At 42.9% G+C, this 27,667-nt stretch overlaps 1 protein-coding gene across 4 annotated transcripts; it reads right to left on the reverse strand.

Moving 5' to 3' along the window:
- Positions 1-27,501, reverse strand: rab6a (RAB6A, member RAS oncogene family). 4 transcript variants are annotated; one of them, NM_001139936.1, is given in 8 exon segments: positions 1-1,617; positions 1,830-1,896; positions 5,005-5,098; positions 5,730-5,841; positions 6,925-7,030; positions 8,098-8,151; positions 15,855-15,913; positions 27,207-27,397. In NM_001139936.1, coding segments are annotated over 8 exon segments (627 nt in total). In that variant the 5' UTR covers positions 27,277-27,397; the 3' UTR covers positions 1-1,552.
- Positions 27,502-27,667: the final 166 nt, after the last annotated feature.

Below are 27,667 nucleotides of genomic sequence, written 5' to 3' on the forward strand. Positions count from 1 at the left end.
TCTTTCCAGATTGCCTTGTCTAGCATTTATCAATTTATTATTCAACCATCAAAAACAACATTTCAGTTACTAAATGCAGACCTTTCTTAGGGATGTTGATAAGACACTGATGAATTCTAGCAGTGCAAATTATGCGCTTCATTACACAGAGACGTGGCGGCGCAAAGCAGTTACAGTTTACCTCTAACATCCAGTTAAAACCATTTCAAAGAAAAAAGGTTACGAACTAAGACTACCAAAAAAAAAGTGGACTTTCCTCCCGAAAAATACACACAAAAAAAACATTGCACTGTTTTTTCTTCAGTAAAATTAGCATTTTGGGGTGGAGTAGAGGGGTAGTGATGTCACCAGAAGAGCTGGGGGACAAAATATTCTATTAGCCGTTTAGGGATCATCCCAACAACTGTAACACAAATGAAGAAACATGATCTATTTGAAATAAATATTACAAGTCATTATTAAATGAACATGTCAAATAATTATCATTAACAAAAGATCAAAACCAAACTAAAAAACAAGCAAAGAAAAAAAATAACTCTAAAGTGTCAATATTATAACAAACCTAACAAAGCTAGGAAAACCCAAAACCATGGAAGCCCTCTACAATTAACACTTTTAAAAGGCATGTCTGCATATATTATGAAGTTGGGTTTGTGTTGAATTTGATACTTATTTCAATATACAAAAATCTTTTTGTAAACACTACTGTTCTCCAAAGCAATATATTTTCATCTATGATAATAAATTGTACTCTTTAGAAAAAAGTAAAGACCTAACCAAGAGATAATAGAAAATGGCAGCCAAGGTGAAGATAGCTTTTATTCATTTGTGAGGACAAGTAAGGGACAAATTAAGGACGGTCGTGTAGTGGTAGTGAGACTGCCCTTGTGTTGTATAATGTCACGTCACTGTGGTGGGACTATGTGTGTGTGAGTTCTTGTGGTTTCCCTACATAGTGTCGTCATGCCACGTTTCTGTAAAGTGACACTGTATGGCTGCTCTGTGGTGGGACTGGCATTAGAAAGGGAGGTTGTTATGCTCAACTTTCACCTGTCACCCAGTGAGTGATATTGATTGGGGGCTGCTAAGCTGTAATAATCCGTTCAGGACCCACTTATGGCAGAAACATTCCACTCGGTATCTATGGGTCTAGGTCCCTCACAGGCTGCCATCATTTGACAACTGTGCAACCAAACATTTCGGTACTACAGAAAAATAGGATACAGTGCTTGATTTTTTGGGGGATTTTGCCAAAGTAGAGTGAAAGTTCAACTGAAATAAAATAACCTTCACATCCATACTGTGCTTGTTAAGCTTAAGGTCATCTCAGTGAGAGAGCGGGTTACCACGACGACAAGGATGATGGACAGGTAGTGTTCTTCTCTTTCAGGCTGGGGAGAAGGAGTCAGGATTCAAGGGGTTCAGAGGGAGAGCAGTCAAGCAGAGAGAAAAGGTACAGTATAGAGAGACATAGGGGCAGTGAATAAGCCAGGGTGAGAAGGATCAAGAACAAAGCGCAGGAGAGAGAGCGAACAAGTGATAAAGAGTTGAGTTAGCAGGAGCAGCCTCCTTCGCTGATGGGCTGTTCTGGGGGCTTCTCCAGCTTTATGTCAATCACTGGGGGAGGAGAGGTTAAGGACCAACTCAGAGCTCAGACAGGAACACATGAAGTCTTTTCAAACACTTCCCATCTTCTCAATATGTTTTAATAGGTTTACAAGCTACCCAATAGGTGGCTGTAAATGTTTGAGTACAATCTGTTTCTACTATTGCCACTGAAAAACATGCATAGTCAGTCACACACACGTTTCTGTGTAGAGTAAGGATACTGTCTTCTCTGCTCTTGTCCTGTGTGCTCTCCATGCCAGGGAGGGCAGCGGCCACGCGACGGAACAGCTGCAGGAGAGAGAGAACAGACCTCGTCTGTCAGAGTCAGAACACTCCAACCTTCCTGCCTTGACACCAGGCCTGCAGCTCTGTGTGCTCTCGTTCTTCTTACTACATCGTCATTGGTAGGGCTGGCCCAATTACCATATAACCGACGGTCATGAATGAAGACTGTCATGAAAATACATTAACTGTAAAAAATGTATTTATTATTTGTGGAATGAACAGCTGACTGAAAACGGGGCGGTTGGGCATTTGCATGGTTGAGTCCGTTTCTGCTGTAACATGGACTCTACAACGTGGCTCCTTGCTGAAACAAACAAGATGTTGTAAAGTCTGAGGTTGCCTAGGCAACACCCCCCTCCCTGCAGCCTAGGTTGAAGATGAAAAAAGACAAGAGGATTCTAATACCCCACAACAGGACCAGCTATGCTAGTTTATTTTCTAAAAAGCTTCCACGTGGAATGACAACTTGTCCTAACCTTTGTCATCTTCTGCTTGCAGCAGCACATGCAGTCAGGAGTGGAGGAGAGGAGAAAATGTTTTGTTTTTTTGCTATTCAAGCAGTTATTACGATGACCGCTGTCATTTGGCTGAACAATTAGTCATCCAAAATTCCATGACCAACACAACTAGTCAATACAGGAATTGAATTAAATAAATGTAAAATTGGTTTAAGTTGGACAGCAGTAATCATATACATTTCCTCCTCAGAGGTAAATACCATCCCATACCTGCTGGAAAGGAGTTTAAGATCCTGCAGATCTGATGCATTAAATAGAATCCTTTGATACTGGTCAGAGAAATTGCTTCAAATCAAACCTGGAGTGAGAATTAAAAGTTTAAAAAAAGATGTACAGTACTGTGCAAAAGTTTTACACAGGTGTGAAAAAAATGCTATAAAGTAAGAATGCTTTCAAAAATAGACATGTTAATAGATTATATTTATCAATTAACAAAATGCAAAGTGAGTGAACAGAAAAAAATCTACATCAAATCAATATTTGGTGTGACCACCGTTTGCCTTCAACAGCATCAACTCTTCTAAGTACACGTGCAGACAGTTTCTGAAGGAACTCAGCAGGTAGGTTGGCCCAAGCATCTTGGAGAACCACAGGTCGTCTGTGGATTTAGGCAGCCTCAGGTGCTTCTCTCTTCATGTAATCCCCAGGGATGAAAACTGCTGAGGGCCCAAAAAGGTGACACTTTTTTTTTTGCACTGAAACATGCAAAAATCCCTGCCAGGGGGAAATGCAGGTTTTAACTATTTTAACAAAGAATATGATCTATATGATCAGTCTGTGTGTGTAAAATAAAAAGTGGTTAATGTGAACCTAATTCACAGCAAAAAAATGTAAAGAAAGCAATCCAATGTTATTTGTTGCCTAGACTTGACACTCAAGCCTTGAGAAAAAAAGCACACACTAATATTGCAGTTAGCCATGACAGCCTTTATAATAGAACGCTTGTGACCACACTCAAATATTGCACTTGGGGAAAAAACATCTTAAAGTAGAAATAGAATGAAACAAACAGGCATTCTATTTTTGCTCTATTATAGTGGCCACTATAGACATTGATTAAGTGCACAAGGCTACGTGTGCAAAAATAACGTTTACGCAGTTAAAAGTATAAGTACTTCTCCGGACAGTAGATGGGTGTACCAGGGTCCCACTGTTTTCTGCCAATTCTGAGCTGATGGCACTCCAATTGCGAAGGGAAGTAAGCATGATGTGTCTCATCTGCTGCAGTAAGTTTCCTTGGCCGACCACTGCGTCTACGGTCCTCAACTTTGCCCGTTTCTTTGTGCTTCTTCAAAAGAGCTTGGACAGCACATCTGGAAACCCCTGTGTGCCTTGACATTTCTGCCTGGGAGAGACCTTGCTGATGCAGTACAACTACCTTGTGTCTTGTTGCTGTGCTCAGTCTTGCCATGGTGTATGACTTTTGACAGTAAACTGTCTTCAGAAACCTCACCTTGTTAGCTGAGTTTGGCTGTTCCTCACCCAGTTTTATTCCTCCTACACAGCTGTTTCTGGTTCAGTTAATGATTGTGTTTCAACCTACATATTGAATTGATGATCATTAGCACCTGTCTGATATAATTGTTTAATCATACACCTGACTATATGCCTACAGAATCCCTGACTTTGTGCAAGTGTACCTACAAGAATTGATGATGTTTTGAAGGCAAAAGGTGGTCACACCAAAAATGGATTTGATTTAGATTTTTCTTCTGTTCCTTAATTTTGCATTTAGTTAAATATAATCTATTAACATGTCTATTTTTGAAAACATTCTTAATTTACAGCATTTTTTTCACACCTGCCTAAAACCTTTGCACAGTACTGTATATCCCACCCACCAGACCAGACCGGAGGCCAAAGTGGATGGTCTGTCCCAGGGTGCCCGGGGGAACATTCTGGTCTTTAGTTATTATGGCCAACATAGGATGGAGAGTTCTGAGAATAATCCAAGGACCCCCTTTAGTGTAAAGCAAGTCAGCGTTAAGAGAGTGTGAGCACTGCACACACGCATGCTGTGCTCTACCTGTTTGACATTGTAGCCCGTCTTTGCACTTGTTTCAATAAACAGAACATTCAGCTCTTTGGCTCTCTGTTCCCCTTCCTCTGTGGTTATCTGTCTGCAATGTCCCACGACAACAGACACACACACATGAACGAGAAAACAAAAGGAAAAGACAACGTGAAGATCGTGAAGTGAAGGATGAACATGCCGTGTTTCCTCCTGCTACCACTGCTGCAGCCTCTGCTCCGTCTAAAAGTGGCCACACAGCCAGACTCGCAAACACCTCAGAGCACCAGCTTATTTCCAGGTTCAATACACCACATATGATTCAAATTAAAGGCTCTTAAATCTTAAAACGGTCAATCAATGGTTTTATAGAATGTACATGTGCAAGCAGTTTCACAAATTCTAATGACCTTACATATTCCATGTAAGGGTTGGGCTTAACTAGACCTACCCATGCTTCATTATTGTAGCAATTGACCCTAAACCTCTGACTGTGACGAGTGACCTTTTCAAGGGTGAGCCGAGGCAGCAGCAGTGGCAGCACGGACGGAGAGAACGACTCAGCCACACACACACACTCACCTGCTTGACGTTGTATCCTGCTTTAGCACTAGTCTCAATAAACATTACATTTAGCTCTTTGGCCTTCCTCTCACCCTCTTCAATAGCAACTTGCCTGTGGTAGATAAGAGGGTTAAACATGCAGAACAGCAGCTTACAGTCAGTTCAAAGAATCTAAAGCATGCCAATTATTCGAGAACACAGCCGGACAGCATCAACCAATGACAAAAAAAATTAAACGGGAATAGTACAAAGAAGTTGTTTAAAGGCATAAAAGCATTGAGGGTTATAGTGACAAACCAAGTGTTAAAATAAAAAGTGCTGTTTCATTATCACAATTGTTTGAACACACAAATGGATAAGACATCACTCAAGGGTAACGCTATGATCTGTTGAATCTCTGAATAATGAAACTAATTCTAGGCCATGCTGAACTCCAAACGCCGGTTCTGTGTGTGGACTGTTCAACCCCAGCCAGCTCTGTCTCTAGAGAGCCTGTACCAAGTGACGAGGCTAATAGGTCACTGCTTAGCTGTCCCTAGAGGGCAGTGCTTCTCTCGCTTAACACAGGAGGGCCTAAAGGTCTCAGTCAGGAACTCACTGTGGCGCCAGTCTTAATCATTCTACAGTAACAATCAGTCGATTCATTAGTATGCTCTAATGGAGAGCCCTCTAGGACCTGGTCTGATGAGAACTGAAGAGCTCTACAGGCTTACTGACATCACCCTTTAGTTATTATGTCACACCTTTTGTCTGCAAGGTCAGTCTTGTTTCCCACCAACATGATGATGACATCACTTCCTCTCTCCGTTCTGACATCATCAATCCATTTTGTGGTTTGCTGGAAAGAGTTGACGTCTGATACAAGAGGAGGGAGGGAGAGTTCAATGTTAATCTCCAAGTTGTGACAAGTACTGAATTATAGTAATGAGCAGAAGGACAGAAAGACAGTGCAAATATAGAGACAGTGACAACAAATAAGAACGTATCATTAAACTAAGTAAATCCATCTCCCATTTCCTATCCATCTAGGATTCTCTTATTATTTAGCCATATCCTTGTATTCTACCTTCCTGTCTGTCTATCCTCTTGTCTGTCCAGCTAGATGTGGTGTCTGTTTTTCTGAAGTGACAGACTTCCACTTCCAGTTAAATAGCCCTGCTGCAGCGCCATGTCTCCTTATCCTTACAGTATCCTTACAGTATCTGCCCCTAACAGTCCTCAAACACACATGGTAGGAGAGACTTGAAAAAGGAGACATCTCTGAACATTACATTGAAAGGCTGCAATATGTTATTTCATAAATGGGCAAAATAGGCCTCTGAAGCAACATCAAAGCTGCCAATACCAATTATTTGAATGAAACCAATAAGACACTTCAGACATTAAGAAAGATAGAGAAATCAAGATAAAAAGGATAGAAAATAAATGATATGTTGCTCTGTTGGGGCAAACAAGATGATTAATCTGCCATCCATGTATTCATGACCACAAATCTAGGAAACCACTAGACTACGGATTAAGTCAATGGTTCTTTAGTATTACAGATTTCACTGACTGATATTGTAGTCTAATTGGGTTGCATGTAGTATGCTACCGAACGCTTTGCACTCCTAGTATCAATAAACAGATTAGCCTAATCTTTTTCTATTTATTACAGAAACAGAGAAGCTTTCACAGACAACAAAAAATGCAAAAGGCTAACGTAAAAAAGAAAGAACGTGTCCAAGTGGACACACAAACAAAAATAAGAGTGGGTGGAAAACATCTACCTACAAGAAAAGGGGACAAAAAGGAGGAAAGATATCTGGAAGGATAAAGAGGAGGATGGGAAAACAGAAAAAAGAAGAGGGACTTGAGCCAGCGGTGAAAAATGAGGACATCTTTTTGTTTTGATCAGCATCGTTCCATCACTTTTCCATCAATAGGGGCCGCACTCACTTGTGATGTCATAGACTACCACAGCCACGGTGGAATCTCGTATGTAGCTAGGGATCAGACTCCGGAAGCGCTCCTGGCCGGCTGTGTCCCAAAGCTGCAGTCTCACCTGAGCAGCACGTTAGCACCAGCACACAGGGAGAGAAGGAGAAGGGGAGAGATGGCGGAGAGGAAGAGGTGGTGGTAAGAGAGGGGAGAACTGGACGAGGGTTGAGGAGGGGTGGGGAGGGGCACGCACGCACGTCGAGTGGGCGGGGCGCGGAGGCGAGTACCTACTTGTGATGTCGTATACTACGACAGCTGCGGCAGAGTCTCTGATGTAACTGGGGATGAGGCTACGGAAACGCTCCTGCCCTGCCGTATCCCACAACTGCAACCTGATCTGTTGCGGATGGGAGGAGAAATAAAAGAAAAGGAAAAGGAAAAAGAAAGGATGAAAGGAAATTGAGAGAAAACGAGTGCAGAAACAAAGGAAAACATGAGGAAATAAAACAAAACTGAATCAACTCATGAGAGAAAGAGCGAGAGAGAGCGAGAGATAGCGAGGGCTGCATGCAGGGAGTGTGTAACCATAGGAGTGGTGAGGGCCAGGGGAATCATGGGTACTAGGCCTCATTTCTGAAACGTTCTTCCCTCGTTCAAACTTCATGTTTAATTTCAACATGCGAATGAAGAGAATATGAGCAGATGGGAAAAAGGAAAGAAAATAATGAGTTTGTCTGGAGAAGAAAGCTGGCAGGAGGGAAGATGCAAGGTAGGCCAGGCCGGCTCTCCGGCTTCTTTAAGGTGCTAGTGTGTGCGCGCGCGTGAACCTGGGCCAGGATAAGACACTGATAGAGCAGACAGAATCAGGTCACAGGATACCCAGGATCACCAAAGTCCCAGAAACCACCAGTGGCAAGGAATCAGGGACCTGTGTCATTGGGTGGGGGTGTGTGCGTGCGTGCCAGTGAATGGGTACATCTTTATATTTCAATGAAACTGGATTGAAGGGAGACATTTTCAAAATCACCATAATGAAATTTAACATTATTCAGTAAAATTATCACATAATGCCACAGTCATGACTAACAGACTCACTTAAAAATTAACTAATTCCTCTCATAATATACTGATTATGACAAAATCAGTATGTTACCACTCAATGGAATTTAAAAAGGAGAAAGCAAAACTTACTGTTCGGTCTTCGAGGTACATGGTTTTAGACAAAAAATCTATTCCTATTGTGGCCTGGAAATGTAAAAGAATTAAGAGAATGAGAGAACATTCTAACAATTATGATGGTAGATTGATAAGGAAAGGCTTTAGTACTGTACTTAAACTAAACTGAAGAAACAAACCTATTGCCTATGCACCAAAAAAATAAAAGTAACTGGTTAAGTAACTGGTTCCAAAGCCTTTTTAAAAGTTACAAGGAGACTGCGTGGCAGGCTGACTACCTGTTACGCGAGTGCAGCAAGGAGCCAAGGTAAGTTGCTAGCTAGCATTAAACTTATCTTATAAAAAACAATCAATCTTAACATAATCACTATTTAACTACACATGGTTGATGATATTACCAGTTTATCTAGCTTGTCCTGCGTTGCATATAATCAATGCGGTGCCTGTTAATTTATCATCGAATCATAGCCTACTTCATCAAATGGGTGATGGTTTAACAAGCGCATTCACGAAAAAAAGCACTGGCATTGCACCAATGTGTACCTAACCATAAACATCAATGCCTTTCTTAAAATCAATACACAAGTATATATTTTTAAACCTGCATATTTAGTTAATATTGCCTGCTAACATGAATTTCTATTAACTAGGGAGATTGTGTCACTTCTCTTGCGTTCTGTGCAACAGAGTCAGGGTATATGCAGCAGTTTGGGTCGCCTGGCTCGATGTAAACTGTGTGAAGACCATTTCTTCCTAACAAAGACCGCAATTAATTTGCCAGAATTTTACATAATTATGACATAACATTGAAGGTTGTCAAAGTAACAGCAATATTTAGACTTAGGGATACAACCTGTTAGATGAAATACAGAACGGTTTCGTATTTCACTGAAAGAATAAACGTTTTGTTTTCGAAATTATAGTTTCCAGATTTGACCATATTATTGACCTAAGGCGCTTATTTCTGTGTGTTATTATAATTAAGTCTATGATTTGATAGAGCAGTCTGACTGAGCGGTGGTAGGCAGCAGCAGGCTCATAAGCATTCATTCAAACAGCACTTTCTTGCAATTGCCAGCAGCTCTTTGCTGTGCTTCAAGCATTGCGCTGTTTATGACTTCAAGCCTATTCAACTCCCGAGATTAGGCTGGCAATACTATAGTGCCTATAAGAACATCCAATAGTCAAAGGTATATGAAATACAAAAAAATGGTAAAGAGAGAAATAGTCCTATAATAACTACAACCTAAAACGTCTTACCTGGGAATATTGAAGACTCATGTTAAAAGGAACCACCAGCTTTCATGTTCTGAGCAAGGAAGCTTTTTTACATGGCAAATATTGCACTTTTACTTTCTTCTCCAACATTGTGTTTTTGCATTATTTAAACCAAATTGAACATGTTTCATTATTTATTTGAGACTAAATTGATTTTATTGATGTATTAAGTTAAATTAAAAGTGTTAATTCAGTATTGTTTTAATTGTCATTATTACAAATATATATATATATATATATATATATATATATATATAACAATCTGCCGATTAATTGGTATCGGCTTTTTTTGGTCCTCCAATAATCAGTATCGGCGTTGAAAAATCATAAAAATCGGTCGACCTCTAATCTCTTGATTCACGGCATACCAATCTTCCTGTTACGCCAGCATGTATGTGTCAATGACTGATTTCATCTGTGTTGCTACACTTTGTAATTCAAATGTAGTCTCGGCTCTGTTAAAAGTACACTCAAGTAAAACCATTGTATTTATCTGTCACTAGCCGGCTACCACCCAGTTACTCAACCCTGCACCTTAGAGGCTGCTGCCCGATGTACATAGACATGGAATCACTGGTCACTTTAATAATGTTTACATACTGTTTTACTCATTTCATATGTAGTGGCAAGAAAAAGTATGTGAACCCTTTGAAATTACCTGGATTTCTGCATAAATTGGTCATCAAATTTGATCTGATCTTCATCTAAGTCACAACAATAGACAAACCGTGTGCTTAAACTAATAACACAAATTATTGTATTTTTCTTTTCTATATTGAATATTTATTTTACCTTTATTTAACCAGGTAGGCCAGTTGAAAACAAGTTCTCATTTACAACTGCGACCTGGCCAAGATAAAACAAAGCAGTGCGACAAAAACAACAGAGTTACACATGGAATAAACAAGTGTACAGTCAATAACACAATAGAAAAATCTATATACAGTGTGTGCAAATGTAGTAAGATTAGGCCATAGTGGCGAAATAATTACAATTTAGCATATATCATTTAAAACATTCACAGTGTAGGTTGGAAAAAGTATGTGAAACACCTAGGCTAATGACTTCTCCAAAAGCTAATTGGAGTCAGGAGTCAGCTAACCTGGAGTACAATCAATGAGATGAGATTGGAGATGTTGGTTAGAGCTGCCCTGCCCTAGAAAATAATTCACAAAATGTGAGTTTGCTATTCACAAGAAGCATTGCCTGATGTGAACCTGGCCTCAAACAAAAGAGATCTCAGAAGACCCAAGATTAAGAATTGTTGACTTGCATAAAGCTAGAAAGGGTTACACAAGTATCTCTAAAAGCCTTGATGTTCATCAGTCCACGGTAAGACAAATTGTCTATAAATGGAGAAAGTTAAGCACTGTTGCTACTCTCCCTAGGAGTGGCCGTCCTGCAAAGAGGACTGCAAGAGCACATCGCAGAATGCTCAATGAGGTTAAGAATAATCCTAGTGTGTCAGCTAAAGACTTACAGAAATCTCTGGAACATGCTTGCATCTCTGTTGATGAGTCTACGATATGTAAAACACTAAACAAGAATGGTGTTCATGGGAGGACACCACAGAAGAAGCCACTGCTGTCCAAAAAAACCCATCTGAAGTTCGCAAAAGTGCACCTGGATGTTCCACAGCACTACTGACAAAATATTCTGTGGACAGATGAAACGACAGTTGAGTTATTTGGAAGAAACACACAACACTATGTGTGGAGAAAAAAAAAGAAAAAAAAAAGAGGCACAGCACACCAAGATCAAAACCTCATCCCAACTGTAAAGTATGGTGGAGGGAGCATCATGGTGCTGCTTTGCGGGCCTGGACAGCTTGCTATCACTGATGGAAAAATGAATTCCCAAGTTTATCAAGACATTTTGCAGGAGAATGTAAGGCTATCTGTCTGCCAATTGAAGATCAACAGAAGTTGGGTGATGCAACAGGACAATGACCCAAAACACAGAAGTAAATCAACAACAGAATGGCTTCAACAGAAGAAAATACACCTTCTGGAGTGGCCCAGACAGAGTCCTGACCTCAAACCGATTGAGATGCTGTGGCATGACCTCAACAGAGCAGTTCACGCCAGACATCCCAAGAATATTGCTGAACTGAATCAGTTTTGTAAAAGACGAATGGTCCAAAATTCCTCCTGACCGTAGTGCAGGTCTGATCCGCAACTACAGAAAATGTTTGGTTGAGATTATTAAATCCAAGGGTTCACATACTTTTTCCAACGTACACTGTGAATGTTTACATGGTGTGTTTAATAAAAATAGAAATTTACATGGTTTTTAGAGTGAAGTACATCGGAAAAAAGCAAAAGAAAACTGCAAGACTGAAGAGGAGAAAAAACAAGCAACAAACAAAGAAGATGGGCTTTTGAAAAATAACTATTTTTCATAAAATTGTAGTTATCTTAGCTAGCTGAATTGTTTACCAGTTGCTAAGCAGTTGCTAGGGACTCTTTTGGAAGAAGCTAGCTAGCTAACGAAGAACAACAAAGAATATCTAGTTAACAGAAGAAAAGAAAGAGAAAACCAGGACAGAAGAAAAAGGATATCAAAGTGAAACAGTTCTCTAAAGACACAAGAGACAATAATACAAGAAACAACACTTCTGTAGCTTGTCAACTATGTGTCTGTCTATCCCTGTTCTCTCCCCTCTGCACAGGCCATACAAACGCTTCACACCGCGTGGCCGCTGCCACTAACCTGGTGGTCCCAGCGCGCACGACCCACGTGGAGTTCCAGGTCTCCGGCAGCCTCTGGAACTGCCGGTCTGCAGCCAACAAGGCTGAGTTCATCTCAGCCTATGCTACCCTCCAGTCCCTAGACTTCCTGGCGCTGACGGAAACATGGATTACCACATATAACACTGCTACTCCTACTGCTCTCTCTTCGTCTGCCCACGTGTTCTCGCATACCCCTAGAGCATCGAGCCAGCGGGGTGGTGGCACTGGAATCCTCATCTCTCCCAAGTGGACATTCTCTCTTTCTCCCCTGACCCATCTGTCTATCTCCTCATTTGAATTCCATGCTGTCACAGTTACCAGCCCTTTCAAGCTTAACATCCTTATCATTTATCGCCCTCCAGGTTCCCTTGGAGAGTTCATCAATGAGCTTGACGCCTTGATAAGTTCCTTTCCTGAAGATGGCTCACCTCTCACAGTTCTGGGTGACTTTAACCTCCCCACGTCTACCTTTGACTCATTCCTCTCTGCCTCCTTCGTTCCACTCCTCTCCTCTTTTGACCTCACCCTCTCACCTTCCCCCCCTACTCACAAGGCAGGCAATACGCTTGACCTCATCTTTACTAGATGCTGTTCTTCCACTAATCTCATTGCAACTCCCCTCCAAATCTCCGACCACTACCTTGTATCCTTTTCCCTCTTGCTCTCATCCAACACTTCTCACTCTGCCCCTACTCGGATGGTATTGCGCCGTCCCAACCTTCGCTCTCTCTCTCCCGCTACTCTCTCCTCTTCCATCCTATCATCTCTTCCCTCTGCTCAAACCTATCTCCTGATTCTGCCTCCTCAACCCTCCTCTCCTCCCTTTCTGCATCCTTTGATTTTCTCTGTCCCCTATCCTCCAGGCCGGCTCGGTCCTCCCCTCCTGCTCCGTGGCTCGACGACTCACTACGAGCTCACAGAACAGGGCTCCGGGCAGCCGAGCGGAAATGGAGGAAAACTTGCCTCCCTGCGGACCTGGCATCCTTTCACTCCCTCCTCTCTACATTCTCCTCTTCTGTCTCTGCTGCTAAAGCCACTTTCTACCACTCTAAACTCCAAGCATCTGCCTCTAACCCTAGGAAGCTCTTTGCTACCTTCTCCCTCCTGAATCCTCCTCCCCCTCCCCCCTCTCTGCGGATGACTTCGTCAACCATTTTGAAAAGAAGGTTGACGATATCCGATCCTCGTTTGCTAAGTCAAACGACACCGCTGGTCCTGCTCACACTGCCCTACCCTGTGCTTTGACCTCTTTCTCCCCTCTCTCTCCAGATGAAATCTCGCGTCTTGTGACGGCCGGCCGCCCAACAACCTGCCCGCTTGACCCTATCCCCTCCTCTTCTCCAGACCATTTCCGGAGACCTTCTCCCCTACCTCACCTCGCTCATCAACTCATCCTTGACCGCTGGCTACGTCCCTTCCGTCTTCAAGAGAGCGAGAGTTGCACCCCTTCTGAAAAAACCTACACTCGATCCCTCCGATGTCAACAACTACAGACCAGTATCCCTTCTTTCTTTTCTCTCCAAAACTCTTGAACGTGCCGTCCTTGGCCAGCTCTTCTGCCATCTCTCTCAGAATGACCTTCTTGATCCTAATCAGTCAGGTTTCAAGACTGGTCATTCAACTGAGACTGCTCTTCTCTGTGTCACGGAGGCTCTCCGCACTGCTAAAGATAACTCTCTCTCCTCTGCTCTCATCCTTCTAGACCTATCTGCTGCCTTTGATACTGTGAACCATCAGATCCTCCTCTCCACCCTCTCCGAGTTGGGCATCTCCGGCGCGGCCCACGCTTGGATTGCGTCCTACCTGACATGTCGCTCCTACCAGGTGGCGTGGCGAGAATCTGTCTCCGCACCATGCGCTCTCACCACTGGTGTCCCCCAGGGCTCTGTTCTAGGCCCTCTCCTATTCTCGCTATACACCAAGTCACTTGGCTCTGTCATATCCTCACATGGTCTCTCCTGTCATTGCTATGCAGACGACACACAATTAATCTTCTCCTTTCCCCCTTCTGATAACCAGGCGGCTAATCGCATCTCTGCATGTCTGTCAGACATATCAGTGTGGATGACGGATCACCACCTCAAGCTGAACCTCGGCAAGACGGAGCTGCTCTTCCTCCCGGGGAAGGACTGCCCGTTCCATGATCTCGCCATATCGGTTGACAACTCCCTTGTGTCCTCCTCCCAGAGTGCTAAGAACCTTGGCGTGATCCTGGACAACACCCTGTCGTTCTCCACTAACATCAAGGCGGGGACCCGATCCTGTAGGTTCATGCTCTACAACATTCGCAGAGTACGACCCTGCCTCACACAGGAAGCGGCGCAGGTCCTAATCCAGGCACTTGTCATCTCCCGTCTGGATTACTGCAACTCGCTGTTGGCTGGGCTCCCTGCCTGTGCCATTAAACCCCTACAACTCATCCAGAACGCCGCAGCCCGTCTGGTGTTCAACCTTCCCAAGTTCTCTCACGTCACCCCGCTCCTCCGCTCTCTCCACTGGCTTCCAGTTGAAGCTCGCATCCGCTACAAGACCATGGTGATTGCCTACGGAGCTGTGAAGGGAACGGCACCTCCATACCTTCAGGCTCTGATCAGGCCCTACACCCAAACAAGGGCACTGCGTTCATCCACCTCTGGCCTGCTGGCCCCCCTACCTCTGAGGAAGCACAGTTCCCGCTCAGCCCAGTCAAAACTGTTCGCTGCTCTGGCACCCCAATGGTGGAACAAGCTCCCTCACGACGCCAGGACAGCGGAGTCAATCACCACCTTCCGGAGACACCTGAAACCCCACCTCTTTAAGGAATACCTGGGATAGGATAAAGTAATCCTTCTAAACCCCCCCCCCCCCCCTAAAAGATTTAGATGCACTATTGTAAAGTGGTTGTTCCACTGGATATCATAAGGTGAATGCACCAATTTGTAAGTCGCTCTGGATAAGAGCGTCTGCTAAATGACTTAAATGTAAATGTAATAAAGACATGAAAACATAATTGTTTATTAGTTTAAGCAGACTGTTTGTCTATTGTGACCTAGATGAAGATCAGATCATATTTTATGACCAATTTATGCAGAAATCCAGGTTTTTCCAAAGGGATCACATACTTTCTTGCCACTGTATATACTGTATATACTGTATTCTAGTCAATACCACTCCGACATTGCTCGTCTTTAATATGCATATATTTCTTAATTCCATTCTTTTACTTTTAGATGTGTGTATTGCTGTGAATTGTTAGACACTACTGCACTGTTGGAGCTAGGAACACAAGCATTTCGCTTCACCTGCAATATCATCGGCTAAATATGTGTACGCGACCAATAAAATTTGATTTGATAATTTCTAGTAGAATTAAGATATGAGACAAGTTGAGCAAATGCATTATTTTGAGTTAACTGAATTTTTGCCTGTTTTCTTAAGTTGGAGCCAAGTTTGGGTCAACTAAACATGTTAAATTCATGTAACACTAACCGAAAAGTTATTATTCTTTTTTAAAAGGCTGTGGAACCAGTCAGTTAATAATATGAATTTGTTTAAACTATATATTTTTTTTACAGCGTAGTCAAGTCCAGCACTACCACACCGGACTCAAATGGCTAATCATAAAGACTGACTAGCTGAATCAATTGTGTTGGTCTGGAGCAAAAGCCTGCCCACTCTGTAGTAGGACCAGGACGAGGGTTAGGCATTGAGACCAATGATGTAATAAACCTAGCCCTAACTATCATATCCACATTCAACTCTGTATGTGTGGTCTAGCCTCACCTGGTAGGTGTTGTCGAAGCTGTCGTACATGAACCTGGTAATCAATGATGTCTTCCCCACTGAAAAACAAGACAGGCTCATGTTATGACCAACATTTTTATAACCCCATTAATCTGTTTAATAAAACATATACTACAGTCTTGAAGGGCAAGTAACACACCAGTAAGGCTGGCAGATAGTACTGACAAGTGTCATTTCACATAGCCAACACAGAAATAGAATAAATCATTCCATTTCTATGAACTAACATGTTCCAGCCTGATTTGATGCAGCAAATCTCCAGCAACTCCTCAGTCAATTTGCAGGCCACAGCTCAGCACAACTCTATGACTTGACTCCACCAACCAACCATCAAGAGGCCTGGAGTAAGAGTCCATGAGGAGCTGTCTGAGTCTGCATGCTCGCCATAAGAAACCCAACACCACAATATAAACTGCAAATCAAGAAAGGATTTCTGAGTGAAAAATAAGCAAAAATGACATAAAAATCATAAAACGGTTTTTGAATAAACTTGGAAAAAAACCCTCTAAGGACTGCTGGGAGATTGTTAGTGGCGGTGCCGGCCCAGACCTGGCCCTCTGACACCAACACTCCCTCGCCCTGCACTGGCATGTGACAACACTCCAAGGGAAATTAGAGGGAGATTAAAAAAACAGGGAAGAGGCAGAGGAAAAGCAAGAAGAATGGACAGCATTTTGTTTCATTGCTACAGTCTACCACATTGTGGAATGCACAAGTATTCATTTCCAGTACAACCTCCCTCTCCCTACTCCCTTCTACTGCTTCCATGTATGTCTCACCCGGCCCCTCTATCATATTACTGCTATGTCACTGTTGAACCTGGCTGGGTAGGCCTCAAGTCACGTATCCTGAGCAGAGCTCTCAAAAACACGGGAGCAGTGTCCAGAATCACAGTACACACAGCAATCTGTACCATCGATATACCACTACACTAAACAACAATACTGGAACGAATGTGTGTAGGATTTGAGCACTAGGGACAGGCAGTAGTCTATATTTTGCTACATTTAAATAGGCCTACTAGCTAGGGGAGATTGGGAAACAGTGGCTCAGCCTGACCGTATGGTCCTGTCATTCATTCGGATGATGAGACACACCATTACACAAGGTTAGGTTAAGCAAAGTTAGAGGGCCAGAGGGGAAGCACTAAAGACCTTCAAGCATCTTCTCCCACGCCATTCTCTTAAACTCAGTGTAACTGACTGGACATTTAGTAATATATACTTTGTTTTGTGACAAGCCAAATAAAAAATTATTCGACAATGCATTCCTCAGTCAATTTAGAGTATGCCTAATCTGTCTATGCCTGATTATCTTCCTGATAACCAATAGCCAATCAAATAACTTAAATACAGACAAAGCTGAGCCTGCCCATTGTGTGACCTCTAAAATACACCACGGTCATTATGCGTGGCCCTTTGGCCAGGGTGGGAAATTAACGTTTGGGTCCACCAGCAACTGTGGCAGGTAGATACGTTTACACACACAAAACAAACTCGGCAACAAAAATAAACGTCCTCTCACTTTCAACAAATTTTTAGCCCTCACCCCCCGATCAAACAGGTCCCAGACGTTCTCAAAGGAATTGAGATCCGGGCTCTTCGCTGGCCATGGCAGAACATTGACATTCCTGTCTTGCAGGAAATCACGCACAGAACGAGCAGTATGGCTGGTGGCATTGTCATGCTGGAGGGTCATGTCAGGAAGAGCCTGCAGGAAGGGTACCATATGAGGGAGGAGGATGTCTTCCCTGTAACGCACAGCGTTGAGATTGCCTGCAATGACAAGCTCAGTCCGATGATGCGGCGACACACCGCCCCAGACCATGACGGACCCTCCACCTTGATACCGCTCCAGAGTAGAGGCCTCGGTGTAACGCGCATTCCTTCGACGATAAACGCGAATCCGACCATCACCCGTGGTGAGACAAAACCACGACTCGTCGGTCCAGCCTCTCAGCCTATTGCGGACAGTCTGAGCACTGATGGAGGGCTTTGGTGTAACTCGGGCAGTTGTTGTTGCCATCCTGTACCTGTCCCGCAGGTGTGATGTTCGGACGTACCGATCCTGCGCAGGTGTTACACGTTGTCTGCCACTGTGAGGACGATCAGGTGTCCGTCCTGTCTCCCTGTAGCACTGTCTTAGCAACTCGCAGTACAGACATTGCAATTTATTGCCCTGGCCATATCTGCAGTCCTCATGCCTCCTTGCAGCATGCCTAAGGCACGTTCACACAGATGAGCAGAGACCCTGGGCATCTTTCTTTTGTTTTTCAGAGGCAGTAGAAAGGCCTCTTTAGTGTCCTAAGTTTTCATAACTGTGACCTTAATTGCCTACTGTCTGTAAGCTGTTAGTGTCTTAACGACCATTCTACCGGTGCATGTTCATCAATTGTTTATGGTTCATTGAACACGCATGGGAAACAGTGTTTAAACCCTTTACAATGAAGATCTGTGTAGTTATTTGGATTTTTACAAGTTATCTTTGAAAGACAGGGTCCTAAAAAAAGGGACATTTATTTTTTGCTGAGTTTACATACAGTTGAAATCGGAAGTTTACATACACTTTAGCCAAATACATTTAAACTCAGTTTTTCACAATTCCTGACATTTAATCCGAGTAAAATGCCCTGTCTTAGGTCAGTTAGGATCACCACATTATTTTAAAGAACGTGAAATGTCAGATTAATAGTTGAGAGAATTATTTCTTTCAGCTTTTATTTCTTTCGTCACATTCCCAGTGGGTCAGAAGTTTACATATACTCAATTAGTATTTGGTAGAATTGCCTTTAAATTGTTTAACTTGGGTCAAACGTTTAGGGTAGTCTTCCAGAAGCTTCCCACAATAAGTTAGGAGGAATGGGCCAGAATTCACCTGTCAGAGCTGGTGTAAATGAGTCAGGTTTGTAGGCCTCCTTGCTCGCACACACTTTTTCAGTTCTGCCCACATATTTTCTATGGGATTGAGATCAGGGCTTTGTTATGGCCACTCCAATACCTTGACTTTGTTATCCTTAAGCCATTTTGCCACAACTTTGGAAGTATGCTTGGTGTCATTGTCCATTTGGAAGACCTGTGGTAAAATTATATTGATTGGACATGATTTGGAAAAGCACACACGTCTATATAAAGGTCCCACAGTTGACAGCGTATATCAGAGCAAAAGCCATGAGGTCGAAGGAATTCTCCATAGAGCTCAGAGACAGGCTGCAGCATGGAGGTCGAATGCACAGATCTGCAGCATGGAGGTCGAAGAATACAGTGGCCTCCATTCTTAAACTGAAAAAGTTTGGAACCACCAAGACTCTTCCTAGAGCTAGCAGCCTGGCCAAACTTCGCAATCGGAGAAGGGCCTTGGTCAGGGAGGTGATCAAGAACGCAAATGGTCACTGACAGACCTCCAGAGTTCCTATGTGAAGATAAGAGAAACTTCCAGAAAGACAACCATCTCTGAAACAAGATTCTCTGGTCTGATGAAACCAAGATTGGCCTGAATGCCAAGCGTCACATCTGGAGGAAACCTGGCACCATCCCTACGGTGAGGCATGGTGGTGGCAGAACCATGCTGTGGGGATGTTTTTCAGCGGCAGGGAGACTAGTCAGGATCGAGGGAAAGATGAACTACAGAGAGATCCTTGATGAAAATCTGCTCCAGAGCCCTCAGGACCTGACTGGGGCAAAGGTTCACCTTCCAACAGGATAACAACCCTAAGCACACAGCCAAAATAACACAGGAGTGGCTTTGGAACAAGTCTCTGAATGCCCTTGAGTGGCCCAGCCAGAGCCTGGACTTGAACCCGATCTAACATCTCTGGAGACACCTGAAAATAACTTTGCAGCGATGCTCCCCATCCAACCTGACAGAGATTGAGAGGATCTGCAGAGAAGAATGGGAGAAACTCACTAAATACAGATGTGCCAAGCTTGTAGCGTCATACCCAAGAAGAATCGACGCTGTAGTCAGTGCCAAAAGTGCTTCAACAAAGTACTGAGTAAAGGGTCTGAATACTTATGTAAAATGTGACATGTCCGTCCTTCTCCCCCCCCCCCCCCCCCCCCCTTGTCATTATGGGGTATTGTGTGTAGATTGATCAGGGGGGAAAAAACGATTTAATCCATTTTAGAATAAGGCTGTAACGTAACAAAATGTGGAAAAAGTCGAGGGGTCTGAATACTTTCCCAGCGCACTGTACAGTGTAGCAAATTGTTCTACCATCTAAACTGCTGTGAAATATATTTTCCATAACCAAAAATATTTACATTTTCAGCTGGTGTACAAAATCGAAAGTAAGAGGCAAAAACAAAAATGGGAAGCATTGAAATAAAACAGATCTACCGCTTCTTACTTGCTTTTAACTGAGAATGACAGATCTAGAACTCACATTGCTATGTGAATTTGGTCAAGTCTCCCAAAAAGATATATATATATATATAGCAACTTCAACAAAGCTAGCCCCTTGAATCATTCAGAGAAGATTACTGTTTCGGCTGGGAAGAATGCGGACGCCTTTACTGTCGTGTAAAAATGGGTACAGAAAAACAGCTGACCCACTAGGAAGGTGCAACTGACACTTCAGCGTGAGAACGACCCTTATCAAGAGAGCTAGTGCCACCCATTCCCCTTCTCTATAGCGAGCCCTTCTTCTGGCCCACTGAATGTTAACCTCAGCCCAAAGAGAGGATACGAGAGCAGAGGGAGGGTGGAAGACAAATGACACAGAAAGGAATTTGTTAAAAAAAAGAAGAAAAAAAAAGGGAGTTGGCCTCAATTCTCCTCAGCCTTAAAGCTCCCCTTTCTCTCACACCTGTTTTAATTATTAATATGCTCTGCTGGCAATCTATGTGCCTCAGTGTGGGTGAGTGTCTGTGTGCCATACCTCTTTTTAAACAGGTCAAATATCTTCCTTAGAAGACCGATCCTAAAACTCACATATCCTCTTCTCCCAAACCCCTCATCCTTCCCAGACCCTCCCAAACCAGCAGGTTCACCCCTCATGGTAGGACATCCCGCCCCCCCGGACACAAGTCTCCTGTCAGCTCTATCCCCCTATACCCGTTCCCACTCCTATTGTTCTGTAGTCAGTGCCAGTGGGAAGACAAAGGCGGTCTGCATTTGGGAAAGTTCAAAAGAATGTTTAATGAGCCAAAATGCAGAGGCCCACCACTTCCTAAATACAAAATTGTATTTGGTCTTTCATTGAATAGAAACACAAGAGAGTTGTTTGTTTTTAACACATTCTTTTTACTTACCAGGTAAGTTGTCTAATCAGTGGGAACACTTTATAGCAACAACCTGGGAAAGAGTTGCCGTGGGAGATGACAGTTGGAAGCTGGGGATGATTAGGTGGCCTGGGTAATATGATGTCCATCTGGCGAATCAGCCAAGACACCAAGGTAAACACTCCCTCCCAACTCGTCAGGACCTCGATTTAACATCTCATAATTATAGGGAAGGGTAGGCCTAACTTGGTAGGGTCTGAGTTTAGGGTCAGGCCATCCTCTCAAACATGTTTTTACACTAATAAAATCTAATTCAGAAAAAAACCTGGAAAGTAAAGCAGAGGAGGCTGGTGGGAGGAGCTATAGGAGGATGGGCTCACTGTAACGGCATAAATGGATGGTACCAAAACAAGAAAAATTGAAACAACGTGCCTGACTCCGTTCCACTGAGTGTTCCCACCAGCCTCCTCCGATGCAAAGTCACTTCAAAATCTATACTCAGCTTAATGGGAGTCTGTGGACATTACATCAGACAAAAATCTGAGTGTGAAGTGTATTGTTTGCGTGCGTTTCCCAGCGGTGAGGGATTTAGACTGACCAGGCTTGTGTGCACATGAAAAGGCAGTAGATAGTTCGTCACCCTGATCCAGTGTTAATCTCTCACGCCAGTGCAGAAATCCCCATTTACATAAATGTCTGTGGGGTGAGAGGTCAGTAGAGGCGGGACGTTATCAGTATCGCCATACTCGTTAGTATCATCATTTACTTCTTTAGCACCGGTTCTAGTGGCATGCATTCAAAATGAGTGGCTTTCTGAGCTTTTCTTTTGCAAAATTACTTTGAATTAACTAACTTATTTTGAAATAATTGTCAACATATAAACATCAAATTAAGGTGTGGGACGTTCACTGTATTACAAGGAACAATAGCAGGTGTATTTCGCTCCAGTAGCTGGCATATTCTGTCCGTTCATAATTCACTTGTGGGAACATGGCGGCTCTCAAAACCCAACAACAGAAAGTTGGCCAATACCATCCGAGAGATTGTTTGGGAGGAAATTACCTCAGCCCTCGAATTGCAATTAAAAACAAATTAATCCCTTGTACTGCTCACTTCTAAAGTGGATACAGTACATTCAGAAAGTATTCAGACCGCTCGACTTTTTCCACATTTTGTTAGGTTACAGAATGATTCTAAAATGGATTAAATAGTTTTTCCCCTCATCAATCTACACACAATACCCCATAATGATGAATCAAAAACAGTTGACATTTTTTGCAAAAATATTTTCAAAAATACAAAGAAATACCTGGAAATATCACATTTACATAAGTATTCAGACCCTTTACTCAGTACTACCTACACAAATAGCTAGCTAGAACAAAGTGTTAATAAGATAAAGTCATTAAAAAGATTTAAAAGCAATACAAATAAGTTGTCCAGTAGGCATTATATTTGACTACATTTACTCCACTACATTCCTAAATAAAAGTATGTACTTTTTATTCCTTACATTTTCCCTGACACCCAAAAGTACTTGTTACATTTTGAATGCTTAGCAGGACAGAAAATTGTCCAATTCACACACTTATCAAGAGAATCCCTACTGCCTCAGATCTGGCAGGCTCACTAACATAATTTACAACCTATGTGTGAGTGTTGGAGTGTGCCCATGGCTATCTGTAAATAAAAAAACAAGAAAATCGTGCCATCTGGTCTATTTAATAAGGAATTTGAAATGATTTATACTTTTACTTTTGATCGTTAAGTAGATTTAAAACCAAATACTTTGACTTTTACCCAAGTAGTATTTTACTAGGTGACTTTCAATTGAGTAATTTTTTTTATGAAGGCATCTTTACTTTTACTCAAGTATGACAATTAGGTACTTTTTCCACCACTGATCCTGACTAATCTCCCTGCCGCTGAAAAGCATCCCCACAGCATGATGGTGCCACCACCATGCTTCACCGTAGGGATGTTGCCAGGTTTCCTCCAGATGTGATGCTTGGCATTCAGGCCAATGAGTTCAATCTTGGTTTCATCAGACCTCAGAATCTTGTTTCTCATGGTCTGAGATTCTTTAGGTGGCTTTTGGCAAAATAAGCGGGCTGTGATATGCATTTTACTGAGGAGTGGCTTCCATCTGGCCAATACCATAAAGACCTGATTTGTGGAGCGCTGCAGATATGGGGGAACCTTCCAGAAGGACAACCATCTCTATAGAGGAACTCTGGAGCTCTGTCAGAGTGCCCATCGGGTTCTTGGTCACCTTCCTGACCAAGGCTCTTCACCTCCGATTCCTCAGTTTGGCCCGGCGGCCAACTCGAGGAAGTGTCTTGTGGTTCCAAACATCTTCCATTTAAGAATGATGGAGGCCACTATCTTTTTGGGGACCTTCAATGGTGCACTCACATAATCTGATCCACGCACAATCCTGCAGCGTAGCCAATGGCTGTGATGCTGCCCTCAGCACAAGACAATGATGAGAACACCCCCTCAATTGGGTAAAAGGAACACATTATTATTGCTGAACATTGGACTTCATTATTATATTGCCTATGTTCAAGGACATTTAGACAATGACTCTACACCAACGAAAGAGGTACAGACAATATAAAGTGCATTCGGGAAGTATTCAGACCCCTTCCCTTTTTCCACATTGTTACATTACAGCCTTATTATAAAATGGATTCATACATTTAAAAAAAATTGCTCAATACCCCATAATGACAAAGCGAAAATAGGTTTAGAAATGTTTGCAAATGTATTACAAATTAAAAACTGGTCTTATTAAGTATTCAGACCCTTTGCTATGAGACTCGAAATTGAGCTCAGGTGCATTCTGTTTACATTGACCATCCTACAAATCTTTCTACAACTTGATTGGAGCCACATGTGGTAAACTCAATTCATTGGACATGATTTGGAAAGGCACACACCTGTCAATATAATGTCCCACAGTTGACAGTGCATGTCAGAGCAAAAACTAAGCGATGAGGTCGAAGGAATTGTCCGTAGAGCTCCGAGACAGGATTGTGTCAGAGGCACAGATCTGGGGAATGGTACCAAAAAAGATATATAATATTCAGCAGCATAGAAGGTCCCCAAGAACACAGTGGCCTCAATCATTCTTAAAAATGGAAGAAGTTGAAACCATCAAGCCTCTTCCTAGAGCTGGCCGCCGGGTTAACTGAGCAATCGGGGCCTTGGTCTGGGAGGTGACCAAGAACCCGATGGTCACTCACAGAGCTCCACAGTTCCTCTGTGGAGATGGGAGAACCTTCCAGAAAGAACCATCTCTGCAGCACTCCACCAAATCAGGGCTTTATGGTAGTGGCCAGACAGAAGCCACTCCTCAGTAAAAGGCATGAGAGCCCTCTTGAAGTTTGCCAAAAGGCACCTAATGGACTCTCAGACCATGAGAAACAAGATTCTTTGGTCTGATGAAACCAAGATTGAATGCCAAGCGTCACATCTGGAAGAAACCTGGCACCATTCCTACGGTGAAGCATGGTGGTAGCAGCATCAAGCTGTGGGGATGTTTTTCAGCGGCAGGGACTGGGAAAATAGTCAGGATCGAGGGAAAGATGAACAGAGCAAAGTAGAGAGATCCTTGATGAAAACCTTTCTTCCAGAGCGCTCAGAACCTCAGACTGGGGCGAAGGCTCACCTTCCAAACAGCTGTGCAGCGATGCTCCCCATCCAACCTGACAGAGCTTGAGAGGATCTGCAGAGAAGAATGGGAGAAACTCCCCAAATACAGGTGTGCCAAGCTTGTAGCGTCATACCCAAAAGACCTGAGGCTGTAATCACTGCCAAAGGTGCTTCAACAAAGTACTGAGTAAAGGGTCTGAATACTTATGTAAATGTGATATCTGTTTTTATATTTTAATACATTTTCATTATGGGGTATTGTGTGTAGATGAGGGGGGAAAACAATTGAATACATTTTATAATAGGGCTGTAACATTACAAAATATGGAACAAGTTAAGGGGTTTGAATACTTTCAGAATGCAATGTATTGAAGTGCCATACAGACTGAGGTTGCTTTCTTGTGCGGCTACAGCACATTCTATCCCTATGGGCTAAACTGTTGAGGATAGATGGCCAGTCCCATATGGGCTTCCACACAATTCCCCCCATTTTATCATTGATTTCCCTTCATTACATAATCCAATTCATCTGGTCTGCAAACTGACATTTAAAGGTCTGACAAGGTAAATGGTGACTTAGTTTACGCTTTACTTTTATTTATTTCTCAACACCTTAAGACCATTAAAAAAAAATAAGATGCATAAGAGATTTCATAGGTAAGGCTGCCACTCATCGTTATACTGCAACTCTGTAATGATAGTGCAGGGCGGGGGGCACCGGGCGGGGGGCACCGGGGAGGGAGGGCTGCTGTTGTGGGTGAGGGCAGGGGACTGGGGAGAACCTAATGGGGTTAATCAGGGGATGATGGTGGGAGGGAGACTGATAAGGAACCTTGGTTGCGGGGTAGGATAGGAAAGGCATGCTTCTTTGGGTTGGGGAGGATGGGGACTGAGGGGGTGAATGGTTTGGGTTATCTTTGTATGCATTTACTTGATTTGTTTTTGTACCTGTAACAAAAATGACAAATCTGAATAAAAAAGGTTGGTCACAAAAAAAAGGAAAACAGCCCTAATGTTGGAAACAAACATGTCATCGAGAGTCGCATAAATATTGCGATACTGGTATTGTCACAGCCCTAGAGGTCAAGCGTCATTCCTCTTGGGCAGAAAGCAAACTAAATCACAGCAGTATATCCTCCAAATTACTACTCCCCTCCCCCAATCTCAACAGAAACACATCACACAGGCTTGTCAACAGCAAACAAACACATACATATATTTGAAGTGTAGCATGGGTTCTGGTTAAAGGAGGGGGATGTTTGTCGCTGACAGTGGTATATAGGATAGACTACTTTCTAGCCTTGCCTACGATGAGAGGAACAGATTGAAGTACAGCCCACCTCCATACCATCCCACCCCCTCAGCAGTGCTGTGATCAGGCTGGTCACCCAGGCTTCACAATGCATCATTCCAGTCCTTGGTTCTCCCTCAATGCACTTTCATACTGAAAACCACAGGCCTTAAATCAGGGTGGTTCTGTCTGCAATGTATGTTGTAGGAAAGTTGGGTTTCAGGTATGCCGGATCCATCCAGCATATACAATAGCTCAAATTCTCTGAATCAGAGATAGTCAGATTGTTTCATAAGAATGGTGATGCTTTTTAAAATCACAATTGCCACCACATCATGAGAATGGAGAGCTGATGAAATGTACAATATGAAGTCCCCACATCAGAGAAAAAGACAGTGCTGGCTGGCAGGCAGGCATGAGCCTATAAATCAACCATATAACGTTGATACTTGGTTTGACATGCAATGAGACGTCTTTCTTGGCACAGAGGCTGTCTTTGGCAAGAGTGACGACTGAGATGTTTAGCACCGGAAACTTTACAGCCGCTCTGAACACCAAAGACAAATCTGACATCTCTGACTGAATAAACACACCAGAGCAAACCCTAGCTATAGTTATAAAATAGCGGCTAGTTATTGTAGTCGTAGTATGTAGCATCTAGCTAGGTTAGTGGTTCATGTTTTGATTGATTTTAGCTGACGTTACAAACCGACTGCTGACTAGAAACAATTAGTCTCCCAACAACAGTTTGTTAGTTTAGTTAGCTTGCTATTTAGGCTAGCAAGTTCCCTGACCTGTGTCGAAAACATTAGTTAGAATAACTGACTTACACTGCCAAATAGTTAGCTAACTAACAATAAATTCATTAGCAATGTAAACATTTGATATCACCTTAAGGTTAAATATCACTGATCGGTAATCGTAGGTAGCTATATAACTGAAGCGCCATGGTCTCAGTTGTATGGCAGTCGGTGGATATCGATTAAAAAAAGAAAGACTCGCCCAGGATGAACAGGGCTGGCATTAGCTAGCTAGCCAGCTAAAAGCTAAGTTAGCAAGCTATTGATCACATAGCTAGCTATTTAGCGAACTCCGTGTTTAAAATATATCCCATCTTCAACCTAGGCTAACGTTACACCACACCGTTTTCAGTTGTACACTTACCGCTCTGCTCGCCAAGAAATACTAATTTAAATTTCCTTAGAGGGTTTCCAAAATCTCCTGCCGCGGACATGACTGCAATATAGTTAGGCAGGCAAAGGCAAGTTGTAGACTGTGGGAGAAACACTAGGGCCCTACTTCAGTGAGCTAGCTAAATCGCTAGCTAGCCAGTTCGTTAGCTACCTAGCATTAAGCAATGCTCCTCTAGTGCAGTATATTGGCCAGACTGGCAGTCGGTGAGTTTAATAGGTAATTGGCTAGCTAAACCTCAGCACTCCCAACAGTGTGTTGTGAGCAACATTAGCGTGATCAACAATAGTGGTATCGGCGGTTCGTCTTCAAAATAAATGTCACTAATTGATCATGCAAACGGATTTAAAAAAAGATTATAATCATGCCAGAATTGGCCTATATAATGCTAAACAAGGTTGAAAAAGACAGTTATTAGTTAAGTCACTAATATT

The sequence above is a fragment of the Salmo salar genome, chromosome 13 (genome assembly GCF_965601325.2).
Source record: "Salmo salar chromosome 13, fSalSal1, whole genome shotgun sequence".
Lineage (NCBI taxonomy): Eukaryota > Metazoa > Chordata > Actinopteri > Salmoniformes > Salmonidae > Salmo > Salmo salar.

Bases quoted from the DNA above. Each gene is read 5' to 3' on its own strand.
- rab6a (XM_014137414.3), bottom strand. From the start codon at position 27,276: ATGTCCGCGGCAGGAGATTTTGGAAACCCTCTAAGGAAATTTAAATTA. The intron at 15,914-27,206 runs GTAAGTGTACAA...CTTGTTTTTCAG, and splicing joins ATTTCTTGGCGAGCAGAGCG to TGGGGAAGACATCATTGATT. The intron at 8,152-15,854 runs GTGAGGCTAGAC...TTACATTTCCAG, and splicing joins GCTTCGACAACACCTACCAG to GCCACAATAGGAATAGATTT.